The sequence below is a fragment of the Pangasianodon hypophthalmus genome, chromosome 8 (assembly GCF_027358585.1).
Source record: "Pangasianodon hypophthalmus isolate fPanHyp1 chromosome 8, fPanHyp1.pri, whole genome shotgun sequence".
NCBI classification, from domain to species: domain Eukaryota; kingdom Metazoa; phylum Chordata; class Actinopteri; order Siluriformes; family Pangasiidae; genus Pangasianodon; species Pangasianodon hypophthalmus.
Window position 1 is genome coordinate 25,521,689 of NC_069717.1, and position 23,902 is coordinate 25,545,590.

General features: G+C 39.7%; 1 protein-coding gene across 1 annotated transcript; it reads right to left on the reverse strand.

Annotated features, from left to right (window-relative positions):
• Positions 1-470: 470 nt before the first annotated feature.
• Positions 471-23,545, reverse strand: acsl2 (acyl-CoA synthetase long chain family member 2). The gene is made up of 21 exons (XM_026925662.3): positions 23,405-23,545; positions 13,993-14,216; positions 13,037-13,151; positions 12,251-12,315; positions 11,561-11,662; positions 10,892-10,991; positions 9,826-10,004; positions 9,676-9,708; positions 9,128-9,179; positions 8,876-8,949; positions 7,284-7,361; positions 6,784-6,918; positions 6,254-6,388; positions 5,097-5,192; positions 4,356-4,428; positions 3,508-3,596; positions 3,246-3,362; positions 2,181-2,324; positions 1,955-2,056; positions 1,756-1,827; positions 471-1,404 (listed from the first exon to the last, which is right to left on the reverse strand). Exons 2-21 carry the CDS (start codon positions 14,212-14,214, stop codon positions 1,264-1,266), a joined length of 2,124 nt encoding a protein of 707 aa, XP_026781463.3. The 5' UTR covers positions 14,215-14,216; positions 23,405-23,545; the 3' UTR covers positions 471-1,263.
• Between the last annotated feature and the right edge of the window lie 357 nt (positions 23,546-23,902).

Consider the following 23,902-nt stretch of genomic DNA (forward strand, 5'->3'; position numbering starts at 1 on the left):
TTCCCTCACCAGCCTCTTTTTTTTCTCGAAGACAAAACACAGCTTATGTTACTGAGAAACTGGAAAGCGTAATGTCCTCTGTCCTGAAGACTTTCACATGCGAAAAACTTTACCTGTGACTGTTACAGTGCACTGACACTGGAGGCTCCTTCCTTAAATGTTACATAAATGGCTCCTCGCAGAAAACTTCACCATATCAACAGTTATACACATTTTTTAATCAATTCTGGAGCGTCCACCAAACAAATCCCAGTGTAAGCTGTTACTGTAGAAACGTGAATGTATTAAAATGATCGTATTAATTAAAAAAAACCCTGTACTTTGATGATATGGAAAATTAATCAACACCTTCTAACCAATCAGAATCAAGAATGCTGTGTATAAGCATTATAAGGTTTTCTATCAATATCTGTGACCCCTCTTTATCCCAAAAAGGCAGCAGACATCTTGACTAACACAAGACGACACTATTAAAATGTATTATCTTTATTCATCTGCTTCATAAGAGACAATATAAAATACAGTACATCTCTACCCTGGTTGGAATTAGTGGAATATTTCATAATCTGAAGGTTTAATTCTCAATATGTACAGCTCAAAAAATGTCCACATTTACAGTTCACATGTTTGTTTTATAATACACACTGCATAAATTACGTTTATGTTCCTAATGTGAGAAATTACCATTGTCCATATCGCACGTTCCACAGATTAAGCCATGAACGTGCGACCTCTCTGCTTTTAACTAAAAAACACAGAATGTGATCAAGAGCTATTAGCAATTAAGAACTATTTAACAAACATGATCCATTACAGCAGCAGGAAATGGACGTCATCTTTTTCTTCTTGTAGCGGACGGATGAATGAAATAGCGTCTGAGTCTTTACGCTCTACTGATTTCCAGCAGGCCAAAAGATGAGCGTTTGGTCAGAGTCAATGGTCAAAGTGACCTGAGGAATTGGTGCATGATTGTAAATATGAAAAAAAGTCACACATGGGTTAAAAGCAGTTAGAATCCCTACGCTGTTTATCCTTCAAACAAGCTTTGTTGCTTCCTCACCTGTTCTTTGTGATCTGTTATATACACAATTAGTTATAAACGTCAGAAGTTTGATCGCAGCAGTGTTTATTGACTGTGTGCATCCCTGGCGTGTGTCCTGTGCATTATCTAGCTTATGATCAGTAGAGCATTTCCAGTTCAGCAAGGATTCTACAGTTAGCTAAAACTGTTAATAACAAAATTCAGAAGCCTGTCCTGAGTCTCTACATGGCTGATTTGCTGTACATGTGTGTGATCTGCTCGCTGAAGACGCGGCGCAGGTCCACTCGTTTGCTTTTCAGGGTGGGAGTGAGGAGGCCATTACTGATGCTGAACATCTCAGGGTGCAGATACAAATCCTTCACCTGGAAAAGAAATGATGACGGAGACATGAGGTTGGTGTGTGTCCCTTTATCTTCACTTTGCCTTCCGTTAGTCGTACATTAATGTTCCTGGAGCCTGAATAAAGCATACTGTGCTTTTAATAAATTTTATGTTGTGTAAAGACAAGAGACCAAGAGACAAGTTAGTTCCTGTTATATGTCATATTAGCTATAAACAGTCGTTCCCTCACAAGCCTGAAGTTCATAACTTAAAAAAATGCAATTTGCCACGTTGTCAGGAAACGAGAAAGCCTGTGTGTGTGTATGTTGCACCTGCAGTGTGTGTGTGTGTGTGTGTGTGTGTGTGTGTGTGTGTGTGTGTGTGTGTTGCACCTGCTCAAAAGACTTCAGTCCTCCTTCCTTCCCCACTGCAGTCATGTCCTCCAGCACGGCTTTCTTCACGTCCTGCAGTAAACAGACAAACAGCACACTGCTACAGCACCTCTAAACTTTAATTATATCTGTGTATGGTCAATATGAAGAACATATATTACAAAAATACACACACAAACACCCAGATATTATAACTCACAGGATTCTGACAGAGCTCTTCATACGATCCCACAATTCCTCTCTCTTTGGCCCAGTTCACAAACACTTCTGGGTCTGGGACCACGATACCTATCAAATAAGACTGAAACACACACAAGACTTTAGTAAATGAAGAGTCCAAACTCACTGTAGCTGACTCCATGGTATATATCAGTATGCAGAGTAATTTTATTAATGTATGTGTGTGTGTGTGTGTGTGTGATTACCTGTAGACTGTCTCCATGCACAAACACCTGCAGCACAGGTACACAGCGCATGTAGACATTCTCAATCTTCTCTGGAGCGATGTATTCTCCCTGAGACAGTTTAAAGATATTCTTCTTTCTGTCGATGATGCGAAGAGTCCCGTTCTAACACACACACAAAGGATGTGGCTTTTTCATTATTGCATCCAAATAATACATTTAGGGCACCTTATTACTGTAAGATCCAGAAATCAGAGTTCAGTACTTAGACGTAGTGCCTCAATCATGAAAACCTATTTAAAAATTTTACATTTATTATTTAAATCTCTATTCATATCTGAATCTAAAAAAAAAAAAATATTGTTCCCACTGATTGACAGCAGTAGTGATAATAAGGCATAACATAAGGCTTTGTAATTTTTTTATTACTTATTACTTTTTATATAATACAATTTATTCATTATTTATGTAATATAATAAACTATTTTAGTTGCAAGAACCTATTTTAAAACAAGAACCTTCTGCGTCTTACTAGTGTTATTTATTATAATCCAATAATAATAATAATAATATATTTTATATGCTAATATAGATGTCTATGTTCAGTTTAATTTAATTAATTGCACAAAGAGCAAAAACATTTTGAGGAAAATCAAGAGGAAATGCTGTAGAAACAGAATGAGCAGATATATTTCAACTTAATATAAAACTGTAAAGCATGATTTGCCTAATTTTAAAATCACATATTCCTGAATGATGTGTAAACTGATTCAAACTCATTACAAGGTTTCAAGTGAGTTTGTTTTTTATTCAGTTTAGTGATGGAAAACCAGGAAACGAGCCCTTTCTGTTTCTAAGCGTGTAAGTAAAGGATGTCATTTAATATGTATTGTACATCTGTTGATTTTTCCTTCCAGAAATCTCTCAACCAGGTTATAATGTCTGTATGAAGCCTGGATTAGTCTTTAATAAATGATGAAATGAAAACAGTCCACTCAGGGGAGTGGCCATACTTTTGGACCTGACTGTATTTTTCCCTCATTAAGCTGCTGTGTGTTTTGAAGTGTGTGCGAGTCTTTCACTCACCGGCAGCCACTGTCCCACATCCCCCGTGTGCAGCCAGCCATCACTGTCCAGAGCCTCGGCCGTCCTCTCCTTGTCCCTCAGGTAACCCTGAAATACACTGGGTCCCCGGATACAGATCTAACACACACACACACACACACACACAAAATAGCACTAAACATTGGTATCCGGCAGATTAGCATACATTTAATCTCCTCTATTTCTATGTCCTCTACTTTCATTAAGATCCACTTAATGAATAATAATGAATAATGTGTGTTACCTCTCCCTGTCCACTCTTGGCATAATAGTTCATGTCTGGAATGTCAGTCAGTTTCACCATGGAGCAAGGAAGAGGAGCACCAACGTGGCCTGAGACACAAAGTTCAGCATTTCAACAATGAAATTTACACAATTATCCTAAATGTAGTCAATCGGGGCTTAACTAATGTGGCTAAGAATTATTAATGTGGATACTGTGTGTAAATAATCACACACTCACCCTCAAACCATGTCAAGTTGTTTGCTTTCTCACAGATTTGTTTATGTGGTTTCTCACACTGTTACTGATTAAAAACAAATTGCTAGAAGTACATCAGAGAGCGGCCATCTTGACTCTAGAAGCAGTAAAGCGCACTAGCGGCCATCTTGAATATAATAATAAAAATAAAAAAATTCCACAGAACGTTGTCTGGGGTTCATCTCTGGTAGGTGTGGCCTTTAGTTTTAAGGAGGAATATGTTGGAAGTAATTTAAATACTAATACATTTCCAGTTTAATTGAAATGATCAGATGTATTCTGCCATTTTATGGAACACTGTAACTTCAGATGTTGTTCCTGAGACAAACGATATCTTCTGAGGTGAGTGTATGATGAAGTAGATATAAGATACTAAACTGGTTGCTATTAGCTTCCATTTACTTGGTACCTACATTAGTATCAGCTCCAGTGCCAAACTAAACAACTAATTACGCCAAACTTGGCTGATCGAATTCATTTTGAGGAAAATTGTGTTTCTTTGAACAAATCAAACTTGTCTGGATTACACATACAGGGAGACCCAGTCGACCTTCCTGTATAGATTTTACTGACTGGAGGCCATCATTATCTCCTCATGAGGAATGTATTACCTGCACTCCAGTCTCCAGGCATAGAGAATGTACACCCAGCCGTGCACTCAGTCTGACCGTAGCCCTCGAATATCTACACACACACACACACACACACACACAGAGTGAAGCAGGTTCATTAAGATGACATCTCTCACTCAACCACCTACAGTAGGGTGCAAACGTCAAAGAGAACACAATATTAGAAAATATTTTATACAACTGAGAAGAAAATAATTTTTTTGAGGTTCACAGTCATTGTAGAATCATTTTCCCTGACGTATATACACATGACGGCTGTTGCTTACAGAGAATGTGATGTAAACAGCAAAACAGTTCATGCCCAAGTAGATTTATACATAAGAACTGCTGCAAATATAATAAAAATAGCCTAACTATTAGTCTAATTCTGCACTTATCCAGGACATCACTAATATTCTAGGACATTTCATCCATTTTTCTCATTTTCCCTTGACTGGAAAACCAGCCTATTAAAGTCCAGGTGTTCCAGGATGCGTGGGAACCCATATTCTGTTTATTTGCGTTTTTCCCACAGTGTTGTTCCTCCATATATTTGATTTAAATGATAACACATAACTCATTTGTGTTAATTTTACACTTATGCATTACCGTTCCTACTGCTTTCAATTCAATTATAAACTTTTTGTCTTCTATTAGTGCAGAATGGTGTAATCTTGTTTGAGAAATATAATTAGAGTAAATGATATTAGTTGAGTTTTTTTTTCTAAGGAGTGCTCTGACCAGGCAGCCGAGGGCAGCTCGGAGGAAGGACAGCACTGTGGGCGAGATGGGAGCCGAAGCCGTCAGGATGAAGCGCAGGTTTCCTCCCAGACTGGCCTAGAGACAGAGAGAGTGCAGGTATTAGCCTTATACACATTCCAAACGTTATCTGTAAAGAGCAAACATTAATGTCTACTGGATATGACTTAAGTTTTTACTTCTAATTCACTACAATGTTCTCAGTCTTAGCCCTTTTCTAATGAGATGAACAGACCGATAAAACATCTTCAGTCCGGATGCTTGACACAGCTACATTTCTGTAGCAAGGGAAAGGAATGAGCAAGAAATTCAATGTAGTCACTGGTCATTATACTAAAATAATCCCTCGGTGTGAAGATAATTAAACATGTGAGCCCATGAAATAGGAACAGGCAAGACTGTGATTCCTTAGTAATACTGAGGACGAAGAACAGGAAGAAAGGGAAGAAGGGAAAGAGGACAAAGAGGAGGAAAAGGAAGGCAAAGAAGAGAACACACAGGAGGAAGATAAAAAAAGAAGGAAGACCAGATGAGAACTAGGAACAAGAGGAAAAAGGAGGAAGAAGAAAAGGAATAATTGGAAGATAAAGGAGAGGAAGAAGAGGAGGAGGAAGGAGAAGAAAGAGAGGAAGAAACAGAGAAAGAGGAGGAAAAGGAATGAGGGCTAGAATAGGAAGCATAGGAGGAAGACAAAGAGGAGGAAGAAGTAGTAAAGGAAGAACAAGAAGAGGCAGAAGATTAAAATAAAAAAAGAAGAGGAAGAGGAAAAAGAAGGAGATAAAGAAGGGGGGAAGAAGTAGAAGAGGAGGGAAAAAAGGTTTAAAATAAAGCCAAATTTAAATGAAATCAAACTCAAACAAATAGAAAATCTTTAAAAAAAAAAAAAAAACCTACACAGTGTAGCAATGATGATTATAATAACAGTGTGATTAAATGTGAAATTAGAAAGCTGGGTTTTAACAGATAATAGTAATAGTTTTAATGGTAGGGGCCTGATGAATATCTATATATTTACCCAATGTAAATAGACTCAAATTATAGCTTTTTAAATATATATTTTAATTTCAAATCCAGTGTGCAATGTGAATGTAAAGAGTAGAGAAGGAGTCAGTACTAACTGCTGTGTCAGTGAGAGGTACCTGTATCTTGCTGAAGACCAGTCTGTCCCACACACTGTCATTCCGGACGATTCCACTGCTCAGCTCGGCCTGTTTCCTCCTCACAGCGTAGTGTAGGATGGCCCTCCTCAACACGGATGTCACCGAACCCTGGATCTACACACACACACACACACACACACACACACACACCAGAATAGCTCAACCCCTCTTACTCTGAAACAGCATGTCACATTGCTCAAGTTAAAGTTTTGTGTCTCTTCATATAAATTATAAAATGATGATAATCCAGAATCATTTCAAGCCATATCAGTCGTGTTTAAAATTTGATGTAATCTGATTATCAACATTGGGGCAAATGCTGGATCAGTTAATATTACATATCGACCAATCATTAGCGCTCTGACATTGGTATTGAATTGAAAGAGAAAGAAGTGGGGTTCCATCACATTTTGATGGTGCTTAATCATTAGCAGACCTGCCAACCTTCATGCATATTGCCTTGGAGCTCCTCATTTTAACAGTGTGTATGTTTGTAGACTGATACAGACCTTATCGTAGATGCGGTTGAGTAGGCGGGGCACCACAGGGAAGAAGGTGGGCTTCAGAGTTTTAATGTCGTCCATGAGCAGTGAGATGTCCCCCTGATAGAAGCCCACTCTTGCTCCATGACAGAACATAGACACCTGAAAACAGACAAGCACGAAACAATTAATGGAGGAAAGGAGGTAAAGGATCAGTGTGATGAGTTATGCAGATGAAACACACTTTCTTTCATGGATGTTGGCTTTATAACACCCTTGCGGTTTTGTCTCATGTTGATTGTAAGGAGGTAATAACAAAAAGTAATAAAACTAATAAGTAATATAATTCATATTTTGTTCCAATGATAAATGTATAGCTTATTTTACACTACAGTTATGACTGTCTCCTTTATCTACTGCTTTATAAGCCTTTATTATGACCTTTGACCTCCTACCTGATGGATATGAGCAAATCAGATTTACAGCAAAAACACAGTCAGGGGTTAACGAAAAACAGAGACTGTCACCTGAATCATGCGTTCAAACATGTGAGCGAGGGGCAGGTATGAGATCGACACATCCTCCTGGCGAATCTCAAAAAAGCCCTGCAAGCAAAAGAAAAATTCTAGTAACCCACCAGAAATCCGGCACAGATCATCAGCCACGTGAAATATTTGAGGCATTACATTTAAAGTGGGTAATTAACTCGACCATTCAGCACTTACAGTGACAGTTAAATATGCAATTTGTCTTCTACACTGCTGATTTAAGAAGGAGTTTAGAATTTACTGGGTGATGGAACACACCATTTATTTACCACACAATTCTCAGAGGCCTAGAGCGAGAGACAGAGTGGCGGAGGGAGAAGAGCAGTAATGCATCCCGCAGGAAATAAACAGATACTAATGAACAGAGACGGAAATAAAAAGACAAGTAGGAGAGGATACAAACCACCCCCACTACAACCCACTGTGCATTTTGCATTAATGCTGTTATGTGACATCACCGATATTTAGGTTTAATTCCATCCCTATTTGAGATTTACACACTGAGCTGCCTCACGTCAAGCCACCAAGTAACGAAGAGCATCTGTGTGTGCACTAGTCTCAGCCTCAGCCTCAGACTCCATGTTCACAGGATACACAGCATCTCGTATCTTTTGTGCACTTTTTTGGCCACAAGCTTCAGAATATTTAAGGTTGCAATCTGATTGGCTGTCCACACTTCTGTGTGCTGGTTTCCAGTGAGAAAATCAACTTTTGAACATCACAACACAATTCAGAAAAAGACACAAAAAAATGTTCACAGAATCACAGTAAATGAGAGAGGCTTAATGACACTCTGAGGTGGCCATGTCAGCCAAGTGGCCTCTTTCTGTGATCGTAGCTGATTCTTGGTTAAATTTATTGGCGAAATGTACAAACATCTGTAGGGAAGCGCACACTTTTCTTTGGTGTTGAACAGTGTAGCATGCCATAGTGTATCTAGGATAACTTCTTTTCTCTGCACTGATTTCCTTTTGCATTAGTTACTGTGCTTTAATTTATTTTCATTATTATTTATGCACTTATTTGTTATTTTGTCTAGGCCACTCTGGCACTTGTACAGATTAGTATTTGTCTCATCGAGAATTCAACAGCGCCATCATATAAATCTTAATATTTTATTATGTCACATTATTATGTCTAGGACATGTCTGGCTAGTTAGCAAGCTAATGAAGGAAATATTTGCCTTTAATTATTTGCTTTTAATTATTTGCCTCTGACTCTGTGATCATTTGCTGAAGTTTTATGTTCATTCTATTTCATTCTTCATGACAGATTTATGCCTAGGGTTCTTCAGTCTGAAGATCAACACCAGTCTCCTGCTTCCTGACTCGCTGTTGCCAGTTTTTTCTAACTCTAACTAACTGGTTTATGTTTATCTGCACAGCTTGTTATTTGTCTCCCAAAATTTGAACATTAGCAATATACTGATGTCTAAGAGATGGAGAAGAAATACAATAGACAAAGAAGAAATCAAGATGGAGGCCTTAATGGCATGAAAACCTGCAAAGGTGCCGTTTTTCTAAAAAAGAAAGTGTGTGTGTGTGTGTGTGTGTGTGTGTGTGTGACTGACCTCCAGAATCTTAATGACTGAGGAGGCATTGGAGGTGATGTTGCCATGCGTGATCATGGCTCCTTTTGGCTTTCCTAAAGGGAAGTGAGAGGGTTAACAGAGAAAGTGGTTTTCTCTTCCATCGCATCCTTCCTATAAACAGTGGTTCAACTGAATGTGTGACATAAAACGGTTTGAATAATGGCTAAATGGCACTTCATAGTATTTCCAGCTTTAGCCGGAGTGACTATCGGAGTGGTAAAGGGACTGTACCTGTAGTTCCACTGGTGAAACACACCACAGCCAGGTCCTGAGGCTGAGGAGGCTATGACAAACACACAAATAAATTTCAGCTATTATTCCAAATAATGTGAACAGATGAAGAAAATATGGTGTCAGTCTCACTGAAGACTGAACAAGAGATCATACAGTACTCATTTATCCTAAGCTGACATACATGAGGTGGATGTGACTGATGGAGAACACACTGTGGGTGTGTGATGAGGTTTATATGCAGAGTTTAGCTAAAGATCGATGTTTTATTTGTCGCCACATCAGGAAATTCTGCAAGCTGTATTTTTTTTTCTTGTAGTATACATTGTTTTCTATACATCAGGATACAAATCTGGACCAGTAATACTGTAGTGCAGGTAAAAATCTTTGCCAAAGGAATTAAATTAAACTACAAATTGATTTGGGATGCAAAAGGAAATTAGTTGCTAGAATTATGGCTAGGAACAAACCTGAAATATTCTAAACACCCTACACTTTTGGAGTATAGGACCACATTTAATTCAGAAGATATTTCAGAGGACACTTACGACTGGAGCCTGGAGATTGTCCCTGCCCACATCCTGCAGGAAAACACACATATCTTTACTATAACAATGCAGTAACAGAACATGCTTCCCTTTTTTGTCTGTATTATGGACTGACATTTAGAACATTTCGAATTCCCACTATATTCTGACCATGAGCTGTTCAAGCTGCAAAATCTCCACACCACAGTTCCTCCCTCTCTCCACCAGGGCGGTGCTCACAGGGTTAAAGAGCACCAGGCAGGACAGAGTAGGAGTCACTCCATTCTCCTTATTCACCAACAGAGACTCAGCCTTCTCCTCCTTATCACAGACCACCAGAGAGATCTCCGCTGGACACACAGAGAGAGAGAGAGAGAGAGAGAGAGAGACAGAGACAGACAGAAGGTGGTATGTTGAACTTTAGTTACATAATTAGTCTCAGCATTTTGATGTCTTGGTGTTAAGCTATATCATGTGTTATCACAACTCTGTTTAACAGTGTCTCTTTCAATGTTCTTGAGGAAAACCACATTCATGAATAAGATGCTATTTTATAAAACCAAACACACTATGGACCACAAGGGGGCGATAACAACTTAAAGTTACTGCACAGGGAAGTTTATAGAACAAAAAAAAATTGCCCTTGTTTGAGAGTTCAGCATCAAAGTTCATGTTATTTAGTTATTTTTAAGATTAGTGAGTTATACATTTAGCTAAAACTAAACTAAATGGTGTGCGTTTCATTTTTCATCTCTTCCATGCATTCCACATTTATAGAAGATTTCTTAAAATCATTTTTTTTATATCGGTCAGACCCTAGTTTATAAACTCACATATATTCTGTTCATATTATATTCTGTTCAGTTCTACATGACACATCTGAGAAAACACTGAATAATGATCAAAAATGACTTTCTATCATGAACCTATGCACTCAGTTTTGCTAATCAACATGAAAAATAATTAATAAAAATCTGTAATTGTTTATAAAACTTCTTCAAAATTACTGATACAACGTCCAGGCCATTTTCATCAAGGAATAATAATAATAATTAGTTTTCATCACATGACTTTCCACTCCTAGCATTCCACACACACACACTTGTCGTCATAGGTATCCCTAAGCATGTGAAGGGCTTTTGCACCATTTCCATGTAGTAGCAGAAACAAAAGAGAATCCTGGTTGTCTGTCACTCAGTAGTGAGCGTGAAGGTTAAATCCAGTGAGACTCACTTACCCAGGTTGAGGATGTGCACCATGGCCTCCAGGCCCAGCGTGTCATACAGAGGCACTAACGCCATGGAGAAGGTGTAGCAGGCCAACTCTGTAATAACCCACTGCAGGCAGCAGGGGGAGACAGTGGCAGTGTCAGTACAGTAACTGTCCATCATGTGAACTCACAGTTCTTATTCCTCTTACTTATTTAACAGAGTATTGTGCAAATGTTTCGAAGACAAGTTTAGATGCTTGGATTTCTGTTAATCTTGCTACCATGTACAATTACTCATGATAACAGTGATGTGCGTGTGTTTCTATAAATTGCACTATGGTAAACAAGTTTCCTTTTGGTCCCTGAGGTTAAGGTTAGTGTTAGATTTAGTTGTAGGATAGAATTAATTAGCTGCACTAATAATTACGTCAATGGACAGTCGGTCCTCAGAAGTAAGTGTGTGTGTGTGTGTGTGTGTGTGTGTTTGTTTGTACATATTTAGCCCTTTGTTAGGATCCAAAGGACCAAATGTCCTCAAAAACAATGCAGAGTTTTTACTTCAAGCTTCTAGTGTCAAAATATTTCCTTCTGATTACGCAGGCTAGGATTGGGGTGAGGTTTAGGTGTAGGCATTAACTACATTAACTACAGTAATCATTATGTCAAAAGAAGGGTGTGAGTGTGTGTGTGTTGTACCTCTGGCCTGTTCTGGGCAAAGATGCCGACGAACTGTTTAGGAGTAGGCTTGCATCCTTTGGCCAGCAGACCGGAGCCCAGCACCTGTGCCCTTTCTGCGACCTGCAGCAGGACAGGAAATGACAATGTTTAGTATAAAACAAGGTGCAGTGAGTCCATCCAGTGTGTGAGGAAAAAACAAGAACCTGTTACAGCTTACATAAGACATAACACCCAATGATGGGTCCTAATAGCAGAAAATAACAGAAGAAGTGGAGGTATATATATAAATTCTTGAAGCTGATTTTCTGCTCTCTGGGAGCATCAAGGATGGTCATATATCAGCATCTTACAATCAGAGGCTTTGGACACATTTCACTTCCTCATAACTAAATAAAATGTACATATTAATTGTCTATTATTATATGATTGCTGTTATGGTTACATCTCATGCTGATCTTGAGGCTTTCAGTAGTCTAGTCCAGGAATAATTGTTCTGTATAAATCCATGTCCTTCATTTTTCCTACTTGTGTTAACACAGTAAAGCAGATAGCGAAGTATGAATATAGGCATAGCCGAAAACTAATTTACACTCATTATCAAGAGCAGTTATTTAGAACTGCAATTATTACATTTCTGTATTTTCCATGGATATGCTACAAGTCCTAATAACAGAGTTCTGAGATTTTCCTAACAGGCTGTAGTCATACCTCAGTGTAGGAGATCCACTGGTACGGCTTTCCCGGTTTCCTAAAGCCAAGGCACGGCCCATCACCTACCAAACACCACAATATCAGAAGCTGGACACTTTATCAAGCAGCATTCATAAAGTATTCACACCTTTTCACCTTTTCCCCTCATTTTTTTTTTACACTACTGTTCCATTTCAGTGTAAAGCTGTAACACAAGTCTAAATACTTCCTTGAATGTACTGTAATTGTGTCAGAAAACCCCAGTCCAAGTGCTGCACATTTAGAGTGACTCTGTGCATACACAGCATTCCCAGGTCACCCAGTGAAATCCAAACCTTCACTAGCTGCATTCAGCATCCGCCAAATGGCCTCTTTTCTTTCACACTGAAACCAGATCCATCATGGTTAAGGCAAGATCTAATACTTCAGCTTTCGTGCTGAACAGATCTGCCTGCAAGTTATTCTGTCAGAAACTTCATTTATTTGTGGTGTTGGTCTGTTTTTATCATGTCTGGGGATGCAGAATGTAGACATGAATACAGCTTCAAGTAAAGGTGCCTCTAATTATAGCCCTTTTCTCTAGGAGACATAATGCATTTTTACAACTTGCCTATGAACGCTTTTGGGCAAAAAGCTCAAGTCAGTTTGTCCAGATGGACATCTGGGATGTGCAATTTCCTGCAGCCTCTAGCAAGATGCAGTTAAGTACAGGAGATGAGCACTATTACAACCCCACTGGCTAAATGAGCTCTGCTGTTTTTGTAGTGTTTAAACTGCATCCGTGCTGCTCTCTGTCACACTTACCTGCGATTCTCAGGCCTCTCTGAAACATGTCATACACTGTCTTCGTATCTTCATAGTAGAAGTCTAGTAGATTATCATCCTTCAGCAAGGCGGACCGTCTGCAACTGGCATCTCCCTGAAAACACACACACACACACACACAGGTCAGTATCTGTATATAATAACTCAAAAGTAGCAGTGCATGCACTAATGAAATGTTCATTTTGAGATCATTTGGATGGTTAATAGATCAGAGTCTCTAAAGGGATTCTATTTGGAACCTATTCCTGAAGCTAAACCCTCTAATACAAAATTAAATTGATAATTATTCAGATTCCCACAGATATAAAGTATATACTATAGGGGTGGCTGGAGGACAAGGGTGAAGAGATTAATCTGTTTTCTATATTTTTACAGACAGTTTGAGTATGATGAATACTGAGTAGAAATAACACACACTAAGAGCATTATTAATTTAACATCATATGTCTATGGGGTGGTAAACTTCAAATAAATAAAGAACTACAGTACTGTGCAAAAGTCTTAAGGCACATGCAAAGAAATGCTGTAGAGCAAAGATGCCTTCAGAAATAATGAAATTAAATGCTTCTACATAAAAAAAATACTATGAAGAGCAGTAAACAGTAATAAGTAAAACAAAGTCAATATTTAGTGTGACAATCCTTCGCTTTAAAAAAAAATTAGTAGTCTCAGGTACAATTTGTGCAGTTTATAAGGAAATTAGCTGGTGCTGTTAGACTTTTACAAAAGCAGCGTATAGCATTTGGAAGTTGCAGATTTGGAGTACTTTGTTTGTGTGAGCTGCTTTTACAATGCAGTCATGGCAACCTTGTGAGTCTTAAGAATTAAACGAAAATAACAGCAGTGTTGGTAGTGAAAGAGGCACAAATGCAGCAGAGAAAGATGCCGGTTGTTGTGTTGGTCTATTTTGCACTGTGAGTATGAGGAAGTGCTACCTGCACAGGTATGGACTGAGCCTTCAGGTCACATGGAGGCCGGATGGAGCGAGGTCGGGTCACCAGCCAGTATGCCGTGAGCGAGGCCACGGCTCCGAGCCCGAGGAGAGAAGGAGGAGAGAGCGCCAGGGCAGGAAGCAGACTCCTGAGATCTGCTACTTCAGTGCTCCCAAAATCACCACTGCTGAGACAAAAGGAACGCAACCACTCCTGCAACTGCATAGCTGAGTGGAGAGAGAGAGAGAGAGAGAGAGAGAGAGAGAGAGAGGGTAAGTTATACTGTGTATCCAGAAATGTTTGATTCCACCGAAGGTTTTGTGAATCCCAGAGCAACAAATAACTTCTTTTTGATGTAAAACATCTCAGAGAGGACACATTTAACTCACTCCCTTACTTACAGTTAGCAGGTAGAAGATTGTCTGTAAGGGGGTAGATATGATTCAAGTAGATTTTGAGTTCATCATTGCCAGATATTTGGAAAGTGGAATAAAACTCACACCAACAGAATCTGATGATGTGTTTGCACTCATACCTTTTGTTTATAGGAGGTAAAAGGCACAGATACTTTTTACACCAGGCTATATTCACTAACTGATACTGATCAGTAGTGATGGTGGAAAAAAGCACCACAGTCTTGGTTTGATACCATTTAAAACCTTGTATTTAAAGTGGAGGTCTTGACATTTTTAAAGTACACGTCATCATATATTAAATTCATAGTTAATTTTAAGAAGAGAAAATATGTGTAATGTCAGTTTGCACCTTCCTGATCCACCTGTGACATTACACCTCCACACCAGCAGAGGGCCCTCTCCTCTGACTACGAACCACTTTTTCTACACTACTTTCAGTTTACACACTAAATAAAGCAAAGTTGCGCGTTCAGGTAAGGTGAAGTCTTGCCAACATTCCTGTTTGTGTAAGTTATGAGCCATTTATCTTAGTGATTGTTCTTTCTGTATTTGACCCTTGCCTTGTTCATGATTTATTCTTTCATGATTTGCCCTTCATTTGGATTGAGTATTGCATCACTGGATGTTCATTTTGTGTAAAGTAAAAAATATTCCTTATTAATTAAAGCTACTAGGCATTCATTTAAAAGATAATACAACATTATTTCTTGAATTATTGCATACAACTTAACAATACACATTAAAACTTAAACACATTAAAAAGTATAACTACAGGTACATGTAAGCTTTGTCATCAGTTACATCAGTGATTTACTGAACTTATAGATCTAACACATAACCAGTACGTGTCTCTCACATTATACATGCACAACTGTCAATCATCTGTAAACAACTTTCGGAAACATTTTAATAAGGACACACTTCAGTTATCTCGTTTATTAATATTCAGGCCAGACCTGTGTAACTAAACTGAGTGTCATTAATGTGATGCTGCATATTAATGACCCTGTACACAACTTGTAGAAATGGATTATCTGTAGAATTTGTCCTTTTAGAGATAGCACTGCTATACCATCCACTTTAGAAGTGTGTTTTCCGGTTCTTTCTCCTGACACAGAAATGTGTTGAAATTGTCCTCTATGGTCACTTCCAGATTAATTAAAGAGTATTCCTTTAAAAGCTGTTTTTCTTTTCCCATGAGACGGATGTTAGCCTTTTATATACTGTTATAACTTGACCAATAAGCTCAGGCCTCAGACAGACGGCTGCAGTTCTCCCAGCCCTGTTAGATTGCTCTGAGGAGCTGATGCTGATTGGCTGAATCAGAACAGGCGTTTGGGTTACTCTCGGCCAGTTTTGGGCCGACAGAGAACCCACACATTCTCTCACACACACACACACACACAAACACAGTCCGAGTTCATGCTGACATGTCAATGGATCGTGCCAGGAAGGACAAGAAGCAAAGTGGAAGTGAGGAAACAATTAACGAGAGAGAGAGAGAGACTGAGAGAGAGAGAGTTAGACAGAGACCACGGTAGAAAGAAATAAATAAATAATGAAAGAAAGAAAGAAAGAAAGAAAGGAAACAGGGAGAGAGAGATAAATAGAGAGTGAGAGTGAGAGAGGACATGTGAAAGAGAAAGATGGATAGAGAGAATGAAGGAGAGAGAATGGAAAGGAGAGAGAGAGAGAGGAAGACAAAGACAGAGAGGGAAAGACAGACAGACAGAAAGACAGAGAGAGAGGGAGATAGAGAGAGAGACAGACTTGGTGGTATGATGGGGTGAGTGGGAGGTTCCAGCATCACTCCATAAACTTTCTGTGTTTGTGCCAATGACTAGATCCTCCAGTGACCGACCACAACCCCAATGTACACATGTCTGTGTGTGTGTGTGCGCATGTGTTTTAGACCTTTGTGGAGATCAAAGGTGTCTGTCATGGAGACACACATGCAGTGTGCCTGGTGCACACAACTAAATGAGTTTACACAACAATGCAACGCAATGCAAAGAATCTTTGCATATTTCCTTATAAGTGCTGAGGTTAAGGTTAATGTTTACATAGTGTATGGGTAGGTTTAGCATGATTTAGCTAGAGTAACACAGAAGTGACGTGTGTGTGTTTGTGTGTTTGTGTGTGTGTGTTTGAGAGAGAGAGAGAGAGAGAGAGAGAGAGAGAGAGAAATGGGTCAGCTCAGTCCACACAGTCCCATGAGGAGACCTAAACAGTGTAACACTCATCTGCTGCCATTTGTAAGCCTGTAGTGTTCCCTCTCTCTCTTACCCTCGCTGTGCCATTCGTTCCCCCTCCTTTCACTGTCTCTCTTTCGCTTAGTATTCAACCACACACACACACACACACGCACACACATATACACACACACCCTCAAATCACCCCACCCCCTGTGTTCACCTCTCACCCACTTCCTACCCTTCTCATCTGAGGAGTGGGGAATAAAAGGGTCACCTCCCTGCTCCTGTAGCTCAGCCTTCACCACTGAATCCTGACACCGCTTTCTCTCTCTCTCTCTCTCTCTCTCTCTCTCCCTGCTACTGTCGAGTTAGTTGTGTGATGAATAAAGTATCAAATTGTGATATATACCTAAACTTGTTTATAATCAAAATAGTGTACAGATATAATAAAGAAGAAATTTATTTATTTATTTATTTATTTATTATCCATTTATAGTTGCATTTAATCTTGTTGACAGCCCACAAAACAAGTTAGATCCTGTTATCACTCATGTTATAGCAGCTATAAACAGTCTTTCCCTCACCGGGTTTTCTTTTTCTCTCTCTTAAAGTTAATAAGACAAAAAAAAAAAATGCAGCTTGCACAAAGTCCTCTGTCTCTCACTTCTTCTTTCTTTAATTCTCCTATTCTTTTATTTAGCATTTATGGAAGGAGTCTCCAGTGATAGCACTTTGTAACAGACTAAAGTTAAAACTGTACATTTTATTAACTTCAAGAAAGGAAAAACAGGCTGATAGTAGCTGCTACAACATAAGTGAAAACAGAAACTAACTTGTTTTACATGTTTTCCACAAAATCACTTCACATTGATTATTTTCCCAAGACAGCACACCACAAAGTGATTTATTCCTTACATAAAATACATGCCAGTGCTCATCATTACAAATGAACTGCTTAATTATTGCTTAAAATTAAGACGAAGTTGTTCTTATACGTTATTTTAAGTGTCTAAATTGTGCTCATTGTGCAAATATTTTTCACATGAGGGAACATGGACACAATCAAATTAAAGGCTTGCATCATCATAAGAAGTGAACTAAACTAAAACCATCACAATCTCCGTCATCTTCAATCAGTGAAAAAAAAATCAGGCATCTCTGTGTTTTAGCAGTGTCTCTTTTCTGAGGTTTTTGTGAATCTTTGCTTTTTTAGTTATCCGTCTTCTGTCTCTCCTGTTCAAAGAGGTACAATAGCTCCAGATGAAAGCTCCTCAGAGTTTGTGTCTGAAAATGATTACACAACATTGACAAGAGAGGATTCTTTCCTTTCTCTCACGCTCGCACACACACAATTTCATGAAGGCCTTTGTGTGTGGCAGACAGGCACTATTGTGTGCCTCTCTCGCTCACTGGCTACACAAAAGAAGACTGAGGGACAGGAGCTATTACTCAACCTGCCGATAAATGAATTCAGGCACATTACCGAAGAAAAGACGAAGAATTTGCCGCATCCGTCAAGGAGCCGGACACAAAACACAGCACCTGTCTATACTGACAAGACGGAGAAATATAGGTGCTCAGGGAAAAAAAAACACTTTAAAAAAAAAAGTGTCTGCCTTTACAATATTTGCAACTTTAATTAATTTGAGTACAAACATCAACACGCACTGCCTGATAAACAGGTTATCACATTTATCAGCAAATTCTTTCTCACACTGCAGAAGCTATTAATGTTAGCTACTTCTAACAATACCATCTTCAAGTGATTGTGTCTCCGAACAGTCATGAATAACCTCTTAAGCACCAGGGTGTTGTTTTTCGTCAGAGTGAGGAAAAACGTTGCTATAGTAACAACTTACACAGGAATTTGTATGGGGGATGCGCCACATAAGTGAATAATAAAAAAAAGTGTGTAATTCTTCATATGGTGAAGTCTTCTGTGAGGAGATGTTTCTTTATCATTGTTTGGAAGGAGTCTCCAGTGTCAGCGTGCTGTAACAGTCATAGGTAACACTGTAACTTTAAGTTTTCTATCACGGGGAGACAACTAACTTGTTTCTTGGACATTAACATTATATGGAATTAGAAATGGATAAAAAGTGTCTTTTTTTCAATAAAATTGCTGTGGTGTAAGAGCAATAAAACTATAATGCTGTTATAGGAAAATAATCAGCTTCTGGTTGGTAACAGTAACTCCGCTTCATGTTGGGCCACATCACACCACCCTGTTGCTGATTATTTTCCTTAATCTCTGGATGGTTTACACACTCGTATCGTTCTAAGGGGGTTCTCCTTGTAATCTTGTAAGCTTTTCTGTTGTGAGTTCCCCAGAGAGACAACCAGAAGAACCCTGTTTAGGATGCTAGAACGAGCCTTTTTGCATTAAACTGGAGAGCTTTGAACTCTTACGTAGACAACACCTAGATGTCAGTGGGATGACTGTGGGACTTCCTGTGTAGTAATAACCTCCTGCTTTTCTCCCGTCTTTATGAGTTGCTGTAAAAAGCCAGAGGTGGAGTTGAGAGAGGACACCACAGCCCGTGCAGCACCTGAAGCCTTCTGCTGATTCACATCACCTCACCATAGGATACACTCATTACAGGTTTAATCAATCAATCTCTGACTCACATGCCGGATAATCCGAGGTAGCACTAAAAAACATAACTGTTTGAATTCATTTTCTGCACTGGTTTCATTCCAGGTGCTGCAGACTAACAGCTGCTAGGTGGGTGTCAGACAGATAAAATGATTCACTGATCTCCTCAGTCGACACAAACACTGCCAGGTGTCTCAATAACAATCATTACCAGAATACAGGGCATTAATCATAATGATAGTAGGGGACAAAAATAATGCTACACTCTGAAAGCTGTTTTAAAAGCTTTACTATTTTGGACAAATTTGAAATGCTGCAGTGGTACAATGGGAAGCGTTGACACCTAACAGCTCCAGAGTCACCAGTTCAATCTTGAACTTGGATTACTGTCTGTGTGAAGTTTCACATGTTCTCCAGTTTGCACATGGGTTTCCTCTGGGTTCTCTGGTTTCGTCCCACCTCCCAAAACACATGGGAGTGAGTGAATGTGGGTGTGAATGTGTATGCATTTCAGTAAAGGCTACGTTGCATAAGGCTCTTAATTGGCGCAACAAAAAAATATCATCACAAGATCGCAGGTTCGAATCGCGCTGATGCCACAGCCGTCCCTGGCCATGCTATCTGGGTGGGACGACTGGCATACTGTCTCTCTCCCCTGTCAGATCATGGGTTTCTGTGCCAATCACAGGTGTCTGTGCACTTATGTATGAGAAAGAGGGCAGACAGCACTTTCCTCCATGTGTTACGTTGCTCTGTCATGCAGCATGAGCAGCATACAGCACTTGGCTGGCTTCACGTGTCTTGGAGGAAGCATGTGTTAACCAAACACCGAAAAGCTTCTGAATCAGGCTTGAAAGTACCCGGAAACTGACTTCACTAAGATTATTTGGATTATGCATTACGCATAAGCTGCATTATGAAAATAGGTGATATTTATACAACGCCATTCATTATCACATGTTTTAAAATACTCTTGAGGTTGGCCAGAATGAAAAGAATTCAAGAGCAATGGGATTATGGCGTGAGCTTTGAGAACTTCTGGTCTGCTCAAAAAAATGGAAATCTTGCACTAATGGTAAAAACATTTCACTTAGGAAAGGACTATAAGTAGGTTTCCTTTCTCACAGTTGAAAAAAAAACATGAAAAGCTAGTATGGCTATCTCCATATGGACTAAGAATAGTTAGTTTCCAAAATTTCCAATCATGAACTTTTGTAGTTTCCTTCTTTATTTTTCTGCAAATATCAACAAAAGCCTAGCAAAAGTACACATGCAGGTTTTACGTTTTTTGTGGTACAGAGCCGCACCCTTTTGGCAATCTGTTCTTACCACACATGACATGAACATTCCAGAAAGGTGAGTACAAGTCTTTTCATCACTAAGTGTTCTAACATTGTCACTATTACAGAGTTTCCACCCATAACATGTCTGAACCTTGTTCTGCTTACAAACGGCAGTAAGACCTCAGCTCCGAGGGAAAATATGCAAATATCTGCATATATATATAATATACACTGCCAGTCCAATAAAACAGTGTGGATTGGGGACTGATGACTTCGGAAGTAAAACTGGAGAGAATGAGAGAGAGTGATATAGAACTGAGAACTGAGAGATATAGTGAGAGAAAGAGTGAGGAAACGGGAGGCCAAACAAAGAAGGGGGAGAATGAGTGAAATGGCTGTCTATCCATTCATTTGTTCATCTTTAGTAACCGCTTTATGCTGGTCAGGGTCACAGTGGATCCAGCATCCTGGGTGCAAGCCAAAGACACACCCTAAATAGGATGCCAGTCCATCGCAAGGAACCATGCACACACCTGTTCACACCTAGGGGCAGTTTAGCATAACGCAGGGAGAACATAAGATAATGAGCTCAGGATTGAACGGGCAACCTGGAGCTGTGAGGAAGCAACGCTAACTGCTGCACCACCATGCTGCTCCCTGTTCCATGACCCCTAAATGAAGTGTGAAGAATTCTCAATAATGGATGGTTTTCAAGAAATGAAGAGACAAAGGATGAGAGAAGAACAGGACCAGTGATGAGAAGAAGAGGGACAGGTCTTAAGTCCAAAACTACATTGTCGAATATCTGAAGAACGAAGCAGTGGGCTTGTTGCAATATGAACTTGCTGATAAGCTAATGACCATATTTCCTAGGTGAGATTTTTCAGCCCACATCCAGTTTTACAACAACACACACACCCTCACAGCAAAACATCGGACTGATACCAAACTGGCATCAACTTCAGCACTGCATGATCAGACACGTCTGCTACTCTGCCTCTCTCCCAGCCACTCTCCCCCTCTCTGCTTCCTCCTCTATTAATGTTTACGGTCTACAGCTGCACTTACACTGAGCTCTTCCTGAAACGTAGGCTGAATCACAAACGGCTCACTATTAGACATGTAGTAGACATGTAGAAGCCATTAACTCAGTGTAGTGCACTTATACAAGATAGTATAGTGTTATGTTAAGCACACAGCACACTATCTAGTGTGTAGAAGACAATATGTAATACCTTGTATAGTGCATTTACAAAGTGAGCAGGAAATTGAATCCCTGTTAGCTCTCTATTGGACACTCAATGTTTTGTAGCGCAGTTAGGTAGGGTAGTGTTGCTGCCTCAAAGCTCCAGGGTCCTGGATTCGATCCTGAGCCCAGATTGCTGTCTGTGTGGAGTTTTGAATGTTCTCCCCATGTCTGTGTGGGTTCCCCCCCAGGTTCTCCGGTTTCCTCCCATTTCCCAAAAAACATGCCAGTAGGTGGATTGGCTACGCTGAATTGCCCTTTGGATGTGAATGAGTGCATGAATGTGTGTGTGCATGGTGCCCTGCGATCCCCGGCATCCCATTTAGCATGTATTGTACCCTGTGCTCCTGGGATTGGCTCTGGATCCCCCACAATCCTGACCAGGAGAAACCTCTTACTGAAAATGAATGAATGAATGCTATAGGAAGCATCTCAGATAGCTGGAGAAATACTGGAGAATTTCAGAAGCTGTTGACCTCCTGGGAGTTTCAAGCACAACAGTCTCTAGAGTTTACATGGAATGGTGCAAAAACTACAAACATCCAGTGAGAGTCGTGTTGAGGAGATAGGAGGTAGGAGGAGAATGACCAGACTGGTTCAAGCTGGCTGGAAGGCTATGGTAACTCAAATGATCACTCTGTACAACCGTGGTGAGCAGAAGAACATCGCAGAATGTACAACACGTCAGGCTTTGATGCAGATGGGCTACAACAGCAGAAGACCATATCAGGTTCCAATCCTCTCAGCCAAGAACCGGAATGTAAGGCTACACTGGGCACAGACTCACCAAAAATGGACAGATGAAGACTCGAAAAAGACGAGGTGACATTTTCCCCCAATCTTCAGCTGTCCACTATTGATGACTCAGGTACTACTGCAAGTACTAGGTGCACTATAAGAAGCAGGAATTTGAAATTATGGCCAAATGTAGGAAGAGGAACACATTACTTGATGTCATATGTAGTGCCCTATGTAGTGCCCTATGTAGTGCCCTATGTAGGGTAGAGAAGTCATTATGAAGCAGTAGTGCACTTATGTAGGGAGAATGTGAATCCCACTCCGTACTGAACATATGGTACAGAGCATACATAACTCTCTCTTTTATGATATTACAGTTATACAAATTTCGTTAAACTTGCTGATTCTGAAGTCTGGGATAAACTACGTTAAACTATTGTTCTTTGACCGGTATTCTCAGCCACTGAAACCTCACTTTATAATCTATAAGTTTTCTAAAAGTCGCTAAGGTTTTGCTAAATATCGTGACACATACCGTGAATCGTAAACGTATCGTGATATGATATATTTGGCCGCATCGCTTTTCCTCTTGTACTGTGCAGTAAAAGCGGCTGTTTTCCGGAGCGCGTCCACGTGTCACGCGCCGGCGCCACACAAACAAAGCGCGCGCGACTGAAAAAGTCAACTTATTACTTTTAGTTTTCTTCAGGATTTTGTTGGTGTCTGATGACGGACACGTTCCCGTTCAAGTCTCTGATAAACCGAAGTTTGAGGTGTTGGGCGACTCCAGGAACAGTGTGCCGCGAATGAATGAACTACAGAGCAGAAGTTTGTGTCTGGGTGAAAACAGCGCGAGCCTCAGCTGAGCAAACACTTCAGAGTATTTTATTATATATATATATATTTAAAAACCCGCGTTAGGTCTGAGTAAGTTGTCTTACCTGTGGCAGATGGAAATCAGAGCTCTTTACAGAGGTGAACTTTCTCCACACAAGGCGGAAAGTGAAGTGAGCTGAGCTGAGCTGTGTCCCGGACCCCGCACGCGCTCCGGACCCCCGGCACGACACCGCCCTCGCGCCTCTTTAACTCGCCGCCTGCGTCATCAGCGCCTCAGCGTGAACGGGACAGTGACGTCATTTTCTTTAGGAATAGCATTTTTAATGGGTGGAAATTCAGCTGTCAGGGGTGAAAGTTTATTTTCTGTCACATAGCCTAAACTTTTTTTTACTACTAAAATCTAAATTTAATCATTGTTTTCTTATAGGCACATTTTCTAGAAATAATTTTGAATTTAATTTAATAAAAGTACTTTTATTTTTAATATGTGAACATAACATAACTAGAAGGAATTGATGATTAAAATGCACCACTAGAAATATAATTGCAAGCAGTAAAATTTTAAAATCGTTGACATTAAGAAAGATTTTTAACAGTAGAAT